General features: G+C 44.5%; 1 protein-coding gene across 1 annotated transcript; it reads right to left on the bottom strand.

Moving 5' to 3' along the window:
• Window positions 1-18: 18 nt before the first annotated feature.
• Window positions 19-7,181, bottom strand: simc1 (SUMO interacting motifs containing 1). Its single transcript, XM_070444735.1, is given in 10 exon segments — window positions 19-359; window positions 1,088-1,172; window positions 2,524-2,685; window positions 2,794-2,852; window positions 2,855-2,919; window positions 3,270-3,380; window positions 3,539-3,699; window positions 3,883-4,209; window positions 4,293-5,825; window positions 6,507-7,181. Coding segments are annotated over 10 exon segments (2,856 nt in total). The 5' UTR covers window positions 6,651-7,181; the 3' UTR covers window positions 19-150.
• Window positions 7,182-11,690: the final 4,509 nt, after the last annotated feature.

Here is an 11,690-nt window from a genome sequence, read left to right on the forward strand (position 1 = left end):
CAAACATAGTTAAGACAATTAGTTTAAAAAAATAATAAATATTTATTTAAAACAATTCATTGGGGGAAAAATTTGAAAACTGAATGAATCATTACAAAAATAAATAGAAATCAATCAACAGCCGCTTGAACCAAAGCGCTGAGCTTATCGTCAATGAGAGGAGGCCAGCAGATGATCCTGCAGGTAGGTGAGGGACTCGTGGATGTGTGGAGGCAGGTCTTGGCCCAGGTCAGCCTGGGCTCTGGACAGGAAGGTCTCTATAGCCTCCTGGACCGCCAACCGCGACAAAGAATCATTCACTGTCTGGATTGGAGCGCGACCGTAGCCCCCTCGCTCGGTGACGGCAGAGCGCAGGTGACCTGGAGGTTTCAAGGGGTCAAAGTGCAGATGGGTTAGGACATGATTTCCCAAACTAGGGGTCGCCTGATTTGAAAATAGGGTTGCGAGAGAAAAATCGTGCTTGGTTTATAGAACCAGGGTAACGTCTAACCTCCGGTAGCCACTAGATGTAGTTGTAATAAATAGAGCGGTTTCTATTTTCTTCCTACAATATGTGTCTCTATCGTTGAAAGGTATTAAGCAACAAAATAGTATGACCCCATCACTGAAAGATAAGACTCTCAGGAAAAATGTGTCTTCTATTTCCCTCTGCAATGCCCACAAGTCTCATTAGAACAGAGTGGACAAGATTAGGCACAAAATCAGACTGAGGGGAAAAAACATAAATGATGTTATTTTCTACACAGAAGATCACACAATGATTTCCTGGTGATCTTCTGAACTTCCCAATACCTTTCAGATACATTTAATTTACTTCAAACCATACTGCCTTCAGACTGAAATAGTGTCAAAAGTACTTTCAGACTGATTTGTAATAGACTGTCATAGACCCAATAAAAAAAAGAACATGGTGGGGTTGCAAATTCTTTAAATATCAAAATGGGGTCGTGGGCCAAAAAAGTTTGGGAACCCCTGGGTTAGGAGGACAAAACTAAGGGGAAAGCCTAAAGAGGCTGTGACCAATTTAAAAGTTAAATAAACTGTTCAGGAATGCTCCTTTTGATGGGTGAATCGTTCAGTGGCCCACCTTTCATCACTTCCTCATAGCTCAGCAACAACATCCATAGTAGTTGGACCAACTCCTCCCACTTCTTCCAGCTCTCAGCTCCATCCTGAAGAACAATAGAAACGGACTGAGCCTATGCTACATACCTTTATGACTTCTCTTACTATTTTAGTAAAACAATTGGTCCGTGTACTGTTTTTTGAGATGCCATATAAATGAACATGACTTCCTTCATCAATTCAAAATCTAGTGCTAGTATTCACCTTAGAGTCAGGTGGGAGGGTGGCGTTGTGCAGTACTAGTACTCACCGTAATGTCCGGTGGGAGGGTGGTGTTGTGCAGTACTAGTACTCACCATAGAGTCAGGTGGGAGGGTGGCGTTGTGCAGTACTAGTACTCACCGTAGGGTCAGGAGGGATGGTGGCGTTGTGCAGTACTAGTACTCACCGTAGGGTCAAGTGGGAAAGGGTGGCGTTGTGCAGTACTAGTACTCACCGTAGGGTTCAGGTGGGAGGGTGGCGTTGGTGCAGTACTAGTACTCACCATAGAGTCAGGTGGGAGGGTGGTGTTGTGCAGTACTAGTACTCACGTAGAGTCAGGTGGGGGGTTGCGTTGTGCAGTACTAGTACTCACGCGTAGGGTCAGGTGGGAGGGTGGCGTTGTGCAGTACTAGTATATCACCATAGAGTCAGGTGGGAGGGTGGTGTTGTGCAGTACTAGTACTCACCGTAGGGTCCAAGTGGGAGGGTGGCGTTGTGCAGTACAGTACTCACCATAGAGTCAAGTGGGAGGGTGGCGTTGTGGCGTACTAGTACTCACCATAGAGTCAGGTGGGAGGGTGGTGTTGTGCATACTAGTACTCACCGTAGGGTCAAGTGGGAGGGTGGCGTTGTGCAATACTAGTATCACATAGAGTCAGGTGGGCAGGGTGGTGTTGTGCAGTACTAGTACTCACCATAGAGTCAGGTGGGAGGGTGGTGTTGTGCGTACTAGTACTCACCATAGAGTCAGGTGGGAGGGTGGTGTTTGTGCAGTACTAGTACTCACCATAGAGTCAGGTGGGAGGGTGGGTGTGCAGTACTAGTACTACCAAGAGTTCAGGTGGAGGGTGGTGTTGTGCAGTACTAGTACTCACCGTTGGGTCAAGTGGGAGGGTGGCGTTGTGCAGTACTAGTACTCACCGTAGGGTCAGGTGGGAGGGTGGCGTTGTGCAGTACTAGTACTCACCGTAGAGTCAGGTGGGAGGGTGGCGTTGTGCAGTACTAGTACTCACCGTAGGGTCAAGTGGGAGGGTGGTGTTGTGCAGTACTAGTACTCACCGTAGGTCAGGTGGGAGGTGGCGTTGTGCAGTACTAGTACTCACCGTAGGTTCAAGTGGGAGGGTTGGCGTTGTGCAGTACTAGTACTCACCGTAGGTTCAAGTGGGAGGGTGGCCGTTGTGCAGTACTAGTACTCACCGTAGGGTCAGGTGGGAGGGTGGCGTTGTGTAGGAAGTGTAGCAGCAGACTCAGAGACATGGGCAGAGGGGTCTTCTGTGGACTTGCATGGTGCAGCAGGTGCTCTATCAGCTTACATCTCAGTAGTCTGCTCTCCAGGGTCTCCAGCATCAGCATCCTAGGCAAGAGAGAAGGTGAAGCGTTGATGCTGTCTGTCTCTACACAGCAAGCATAGTCCTCCTGACACGTCCATTCATCTCAACATCCCCTCATCCTCAAACCCTGACCTGTGTGTCTCAGACAGACAGTGCTGATGAGCGTGTGGAAGAGTTCCCCAGAGAGTTTGCTGAGTTGAGAGCCGGGGAGCGATCCACCTCCAAGGCAAAGGACAGCATCTTCTGGAGGAGGAACACCATTCTGACACACATAAGGCACATGACACCACATAAGGCACATGACACACACACACACACACACACAACACACCACACACACACACACACACACACACACACCACACACACACACACACACACACACACACACACACACACACACACACACACACACAACCCACACACACACACACACACACACACACACACACACACACACACACACACACACACATTGACTGTGTGTCCTCTGTTTCTATTCTGTATCCTTCAAACTGACCTGATATGAAGGGTGGGGTGCTATATTTCCAATCTCAAAACAATGAGTCAAGGGGTGTGGAATGTTGTATGCAGATGTAATTTTTAACTCACTTTAGATGTTCATCTTTTTCCTTCTGTGTTTTCACCTCAATGTTAGCAGACATGTTGCCTTTGTCCCCTGTTGATTTCACAATAGCAGCAAAGAGCCAATTGATAACATCTCTGATGGGAGGGAGAAGATGTAGAAAATAATTAAACACGAATTAAATTGTCATACAAACCTCAACAAAATGCACATCTGTCTCTTTTCTCAGGAACTGATAAAGACAAATATGTATATATATATATATATTTTATTCTCCTGGACACACAATGCTCACCTGACCTGGGTGAACCGTACATCACATGACAGGGTTGCCTTGGCGATGGAATGGTGGAGATCACGGAAGGAGAGTTTGACCCGGAAGTCATCCTCCATGGTCTGGACGACGTACTGCAGCAGCATACGCACCACCTCACAGCAGAGCCTCCTGCCACGGCTCTAAGGAAGAGGAGAATTGACGGGAAGGGCAGGTGGTCAGATCAACTATCCTAGTGAAAGCATAATACCCCTGTAAACCTGATGCTTGTGGAAACATTGCTTCCCTCACTGCTCTAATAAAAACTGGGTGTATAATCATAATCAATTGTTAAGGTGCTGAGAGAGGCCTGTCACTGTCCTTACCTGTTCAGCAGCCATGACTGACGTCAACAGCTCCCAGTCCCATGGGATAGTGGTCTGATCGGTGTGATTGTGCCTCTGGGTCCTCATGAGGAGAGTGTAGGCCTCCAGACAGAGAAAGTCGGGACACTGGGGGTCTAGCAGGATGCCTCTGAGGAGGTGGGTGGTGATGTCGATGGGGGGGAAGAAGCGGGGCTGCAGCAGGTCAGACAGCAGCTGCAGGGTGCCCTCTGGGTAGTTCTCCTCCATGGTGCTGTACACCAGGCTCAGGCTCTGTCTGCACAGAGGCTCTGGGTCACCAAAACCATCATCCTCCTCTTCCTCATCCTCCTGGAAAGGGAGAAAGAGAAAAACAACAGAAGAGAGTGAGAGAAACCACAGGAAAATGTGGGGAAAATGTCTCTCCTACTTACCAGGTGCTGAACTGGTCCAGCCATCAGCTGCCTCAGTTTCCTGAGCTGGATTGGACACACATAGCGTCTGTCCTCTCTGCTGACCTCCATGTCATTCTCACCACCAACCATCTCCTCTCCTTCCTTGCCATCCCTCCATGCAGTAGTCATCAAGCCCTCAGCCCCCAAACCAGGCTGGCTGGCCTCAGGAGATCTGGGCCCTGCCTCCATATCCATGTCCTCAGACCGCAGCGACATGGGAGGGTCACTAGGGATACTACTACACATGTACAGGGGGCTATCCATAACCAGATCCGCATCAGTCTCATCCAAAGGCCAGTCTGGGGACTCCCCAGCTAGGATGACTGTGGACGTAAGGCTGGGGGTCCGGTTGGGCGTCCGGTTGGGCTGGCTCTCATTATTGCTATGAGTTCCTCCCATGCAGGAGCCAGGGGAGTTGGAGCCGGTGGTTAGCTGGGAATTCTGGGGAGCCTGCTGGTCTGGTTCTATGGAAGGAGAGCAGGGACTGGAGATGGTGTGGTTTAAGCCCTGAAGTTGATTTATTTCCTCCAACAGCACTGATCCTGTGCCATTGGTAGGGGAGCTATTGGGGTAGACTGGATCCTGTTTAAGACTCTGGTTGAGACACACTGTCTGATCATCAGGTAGAGGTGGAGAGAGAGAGCTCTCAAAGGGGATGTGTGTAGGGGAATAACAGGTGTCGTTGTGCCGAGTTTCACGTACACCCCAATCCTCTGAGAACCTGAAAGGGTCTGGGTCTGTATCATCAGGGATGTAATAGGGGCTGTCTAGGCTTTGGGGGGAGAGGGAGAGAGTAGCATAGAGTAATGATTGTGGAGACCCTGGTTCTTCCCTTTCCTCTGTCAGAAGAGGTGTATACGTTGTAAACATAGACTCTATTTCTTGCTCTTCCAATGCATGCTTTTCTACTTTTCCAGTGCAGCTTGTCGGAGCTTCATTTGGAATGGTTATTGAGGTTTGGGTCTTGGCCTTGAGGCATTCTGGCTCTTCTTTCCCTTCACACAGTGGTTGAGAAGTTATACCCAAGCACTGTTGTGACTCCCAAGTTATCTGGTAAGAGGAAGACCCTGAGGCTTTTGCCTTCTCTGCTGGCGGTTCAGATTTAGGCACACTTGGTGATTTGACAGGACATTTTGGAATGTCTACGTCTGAGCATTTCACAGCGTTCTTGACATCTGGTGGTCTAGTTGAAGATGAATCCCTGAGAGAACTCTGATTGGACTCAAGGATGTCACGTTCTTCTGCTTTTAAAACAGCTTTGTTCTCCAACTCTTGTTCAGTTGGGGAGCGGGACAGAGAATCTGGACTTTTGGTGTGTGGTCCTTTGTGTTTTGAAAGTCCCTCAGTCTTTTTCTCTCCCTGAGGTAGTGGACTCACCGGCCCTGGATCTGAGTGATCCGAGAGGTTGTTGTCACTCAAGTCCACCACTTCTACAGGCCCACCTGGGTCCCTCCTCCTGCGCCTCCTTGGTGGTGGTAGTGCCCACCTCCGACCAGTAATGTCAATCACAAACTGAAAGAGACAGGTGTACCACAGTAAATAGAATCTCATTCTAGTTCTATGAGGTAAACATCAACATAAAGTATATTTCATTTAAATGTTTGCATTGACTGATCTCAGGTTGCTGAATATGTATGCCATCGACTGCAGACGCCATTATTTAATATTCTCAATATCATCAACAACAAAAAACATTAACCCTGGCCTGACCAGGTGTGTTTTTGGACAGTCGCGTCGTTACGTTATAACTGCTAACGTTAGCTAGCTAGCTGGACAACGATTTGGTCTACTCTCAAACTATTACCAGGTAAATAGAGTATGGCAATACCACATTGAATATCTTCAACAACAATGTAACGTTAGCTATAATTTTCAAAATGTTGATAAGAAAAGTTAGGTCGGGTCAACAAGTTCAGTAAATCCCAAACTGCAGCTGAGGAGTTGGTGAGTGAAGTGGATCAACCAATGACTGTCTGTATACAGTAGCGCCAGTTTGTGGCACGCGCCACGCCCTCAACTGGTTTTGCATTACATTAACAAACAGCTAATTAGCTAGCTGTCAATGCCAACAACTTTTTTTTCTGAACAACTACATCATTTGGGCCTGCAAGCTACCTACTCTTGTATTTTCACACGTGCCATATGTCAAACAAACCTCTTCTGTTGTTGTACGGGGTAGCCCTTGCAACTTACCGGTGTGTAGGCAGCCAGATTGACCCATCCTCCTCTGATAAAAGGTATTGCTTCGGCCTTGTTCTCGGTGTCACTGTAAACGCCAACAACTTCAACATCCGAGTCCTCTCCGCTCCCCGAGCTGAGCGAAATTATATCATCCATCTCTGTGAACTTCTCAAATTAGCTAGCCATTTAGCTAGCACCTAGCTAGCTAGTTAGCCAGCGAACCAGCGGGAAGCACTCATGAGTCTGATGGTACGATAGCTATCTAACGTAACTAAAATACAGCGAGCAAATTATATCCATTTTATGAAATCGATGCCGTAAATAAAGAGATGATCCAAAAAGAGTCACAATATTTATCAAGTAGCCACAGAACAAAGCAAATCCGTAAACTTTTTCGTTTTTGCGGTCACGCGATACTTTAGCTAACGTTACATGGACTTCTTCCGTTTGTGACACCTGCCGCCGCTGCGCTGTGTACGTTACTTATTAAAATTATTTTGATAATATCAGTTTCAAAATAACAGATGTCACGCCTACTCAAGTTTCTTTACCATAACTAGCCAATTCTAATTACAAAGTGTAACGGTGATTGGAATCGCATCTAGCTAGCTTACATGTTCCATTTCCTTGTTTTGAGCTGGATCATACTGGAGGAAGCTCTACCGCAGTTTAACTGACCCTACACCTACCAGTAGAGGGAGATGCAGGTCATGAATTTGTATTTTTATTGTATTTTTATTTAACTAGGGATGGTCATAAACTAGTAAAGTAGAAGGAGCGCAAAGAGGAGACCTTACATATTCTGTGCCCGGCCACAAGACTGAATTTTTCTGTAATGCATGTTTGTGTGGGGAAATTCCCTGCAATATTATGTTAAAAAAAAAATATATAATGCACCACAAATTATGTTAAGTAAAAGCCAGTTATGTAAATGTGTGTGTGTGTATGAGACAGCTGTGCAGTTACTGTGACTCCAGGGTTATGGAGACTACAAGAGAGCTATTCCACTGAAAACAAAACATTGTGACATGTGACGCACTGCCCTCTCCTCCCTGGTCCCTGGGATTTACTTCTGACACTTGACAGCCCCTGACGAACATTATAAAAGAGCTCAATTATCAGTGACCTTCAAAGCCTTGAGCCATAAGGGCACAAACCATGCTGTGCCAGAGGGGGGAAACAGCTGTAATTAACTGTGACCTGGTAACCTGGTGCGGGGGTCTTTGAGTCTTCCTCCAGAATTAGTTTTGGCATCTAAAACTAATTTCCTGCATTTCTACACAATCTATATAATATGACGCATAGCCCTTCTAGCCGTCTCTATTTAGAATAACAAAAAGTAAGCAAAAATGCCCACAGTCACCAAGCTTAAGTAAGAGAACATTATTAAATATGTTTAAGTGATTGATAAGACTGAACTAGATAAAAGATAATTCAATAATCAATATTGAGTTGCACCTTTAACCAATAGCCTAACGACTCTTTAAAAAATGTATTACAAAGACTTATCAAGACATCCTTAATATCAAATTTCAGCCAGACCGCCCAGCCAGCCCGAGCCACCTGCACGCCCAAACCCCACCAGTCTAGTCAATAACTCAACTCTCTCCCGACCCCCACCAGTCTAGTACATAACTCAGCTCTCTCCCCAACACAATTTCCTTCCCACCTTTAAAAAAAAACATTTCCCAAGGGAAAGATTTTTGTAACAAAAGTAAAAAAAACACACAAAAAAAACATCCACCTACATATACAGTGGCAGGAAAAAGTATGTGAACCCTTTGGAAATACCTGGATTTCTGCATAAATTGGTCATCAAATTTGATCTGATCTTCATTCAAGTCACAACAATAGACAAACATAGTGTGTTTAAACTAATAACACACAAATTATTGTATTTTTCTTGTATATATTGAATACATAATTTAAACATTCACAGTGTAGGTTGGAAAAAGTATGTGAAATCCTAGGCTAATGACTTCTCCAGAAGCTAATTGGAGTCAGGAGTCAGCTAACCTGGAGTCCAATCAATGAGACGAGATTGGAGATGTTGGTTAGAGCTGCCTTGCCCGATAAAAAACACTCACAAAATGTGAGTTTGTTATTCACAAGAAGCATTGCCTGATGTGAACCATGCCTCGAACAGAAGAGACCTCAGAAGACCTAAGATTATGAATTGTTGACTTGCATAAAGCTGGAAAGGTTTACAAAAGTATCTCTAAAAGCCTTGATGTTCATCAGTCCATGGTAAGACAAATTGTCTATAAATTGAGAAAGTTCAGCACTGTTGCTATTCTGCCTAGGAGTGGCCGTCCTGCAAAGATGACTGCAAGAGCTTAGTGCAGAATGCTCAATGAGGTTAAGAAGAATACTAGAGTGTCAACTAAAGATTTACAGAAATCTCTGGAACACGCTAACATCTATGTTGACGAGTCTACGATACGTGAAACACTAAACAAGAATGGTGTTCATGGGAGGACACCACGGAAGAAGCCACTGCGGTCCCAAAAAAAACATTACTGCATGTCTGAAGTTTGCAAAAGTGCACCTAGATGTTCCACAACGCTACAGGCAAAATATTCTGTGGACAAATGATTCTACAGTTGAGTTGTTTGGAAGGAACACACAACACTATGTGTGGAGGGAAAAAAGGCACAGCACACCAACATCAAAATCTCAACCCAACTGTAAAGTATGTTGGAGGGAGCATCATGGTTTGGGGCTGCTTTGTTGACTCAGAGCCTGGACAGCTTGCTATCATTGATGGGAAAATGAATTCCCAAGATTATCAAAACATTTTGCAGGAGAATGTAAGGCTCTGTCCACCAATTGAAGCTCAACAGGAGTTGGGTGATGCAACAGGACAACGACCCAAAACACAGAAGTAAATCAACAATAGAAGAAAATATGCCTTCTGGAGTGGCCCAGTCAGAGTCCTGAACTCAACCTGATTTGAGATGCTGTGGCATGACCTCGAGAGCAGTTCACACCAGACATCCAAAGAATATTTCTGAACTGAAACAGTTTTGTAAAGAGGACTGGTCCAAAATTCTTTCTGACTGTTGTTCAGGTCTGATCCGCAACTACAGAAAATGTTTGGTTGAGGATATTGCTGCCAAAGGAGGGTCAACCAGTTATTACATCCAAGGGTTCACATACTTTTTCCACTTTGCACTGTCAATGTTTACACGGTGTGTTCAATAAAGACATGAAAATGTATAATTGTTTGTTATTAGTTTAAGCCGACTGTTTGTTTATTGTTGTGACCTAGATGAAGATCAATTTTATGACCAATCTTTGCAGAAATCCAGGTATTTCCAAAGGTTTCACATAGAGTATACATTAACACACAGAAACAGCACATCCTCCATATAATTCATCTCATAGGCCTAATAGTACTGTAGAGCTCCTTAGGATCTTAGTGAAACATTCATTTTTGTCTTTCAGCCTTAGATGTTAGGCCAAGGCCAGAGTGACAACCCACAGGACGGCAGTGTCCTCTGTCCAGTGTCTGTGTTATTTTGCCCATCTTAATATTTTTTCTTTTTATATGGCTTTTTCTTTGATACTCTGCCTAGAAGGCCAGCATCCCAGAGTCGCCTCTTCACTGTTGACATTGAGACTGGTGTTTTGCAGTTACTATGTAATGAAGCTGCCAGTTGAGGACTTGTGAGGCGTCTGTTTCTCAAACTAGACATTCTAATGTACTTATCCTCTTGCTCAGTTGTGCACCGGGGCCTCCCACTCTTTCTATTCTGGTTAGAGCCAGTTTGCACTTTTCTGTGAAGGGAGTAGTACACAGCGTTGTACGAGATCTTCAGTTTCTTGGGAATTTCTCACGTGGAATAGCCTTCATTTCTCAGAACAAGAATAGACTTACGAGTTTCAGAAGAAAGTTCTTTGTTTCTAGCCATTTTGAGCTTGTAATCGAACCCACAAATGCTGATGCTCCAGATACTCAACTAGTCTAAAGAAGGCCAGTTTTATTGCTTATTTAATCAGCACAACAGTTTTCAGCTGTGCTAACATAATTGCAAAATGGTTTTCTAATGATCAATTAGCCTTTTAAAATTATAAACTTGGATTAGCTGACACAACGTGCCATTGGAACACAGGAGTGATGGTTGCTGATAATGGGCCTCTGTACGCCTATGTAGATATTCCATTAAAAATCAGCCGTTTCCAGCTACAATAGTCATTTACAACATTAACAATGTCTACACTGTATTTCTGATCAATTAGATGTTATTTTAATGGACAAAAAATTTGCTTTTCTTTCAAAAACAAGGACATTTCTAAGTGACCCCAAACTTTTGAACGGTAGTGTATTTTCAAACAGGACAAAACAAAGGCTACAAAACATTAACAAACACACAACAGCTGTTAGATAGTGATATGAGGTGGCTATTATAGCCATATCTGACAGATAGCTAGAGCCGAACTGACTGTGGTAGCTACTATCTAGTTAATTCACCTCAGTCGAGAGGGGAGGAAACATTAGATAATGTTACATGTCAGTTACAAGTTCAGCACTGCGAATAAACAGTAGTTTCATTTTTTTCTTCCTGTTAAGTCAAACAGCAGTTACCTTGCCAGCTACATCTGTCAACTAAATAGTAGCCGTTTCTGCTCTGCTTGCTTTTACAACAAGGAGTAAGAGCGCAACGCATGCACACTGACAGCAATTGCCTCTGTTCAACTCTCCCATGCTGGTCTAAGCCTCTACGACTAACAGTGGAAGATTACTTTCTCATCTCTAATATGTAGGCTCACTTTTGGTGAACAGTCCCATCACAAGTCAGACTGTTGAATAAACTTAATTTGAACGTACTTTACCCGATGTCCGCTGATTTTGTCCTTATGTGGGAGGCACCGGTGGCCGGTGGCACCTTAATTGTGGTGGAGGGGCTCATAAAAATGTCGGGAAAATAAATAAATTGAATGGTATTGAACACATCAAACACATGTTTCCATGTGTTTGATATCATTCCATTTACTCCTTTCTAGCCATTATTATGAGCCGTCCTCCCCTCAGCAGCCTCCTGTGGTATGAGGTAATCTGAGACAAAATATCCACAGAGCAATCTTATTAACCCGACTTTCAGTACACTGGTCTGGATATCGGTTTGTATTTTCAATGCTGATGCAATTAACATGCGACTTGCACAATATGTCAACAATGGCTCAGTTTAACCG

Source organism: Salvelinus sp. IW2-2015, linkage group LG8 (assembly GCF_002910315.2).
Source record: "Salvelinus sp. IW2-2015 linkage group LG8, ASM291031v2, whole genome shotgun sequence".
Classification (NCBI taxonomy): Eukaryota; Metazoa; Chordata; class Actinopteri; order Salmoniformes; family Salmonidae; genus Salvelinus; species Salvelinus sp. IW2-2015.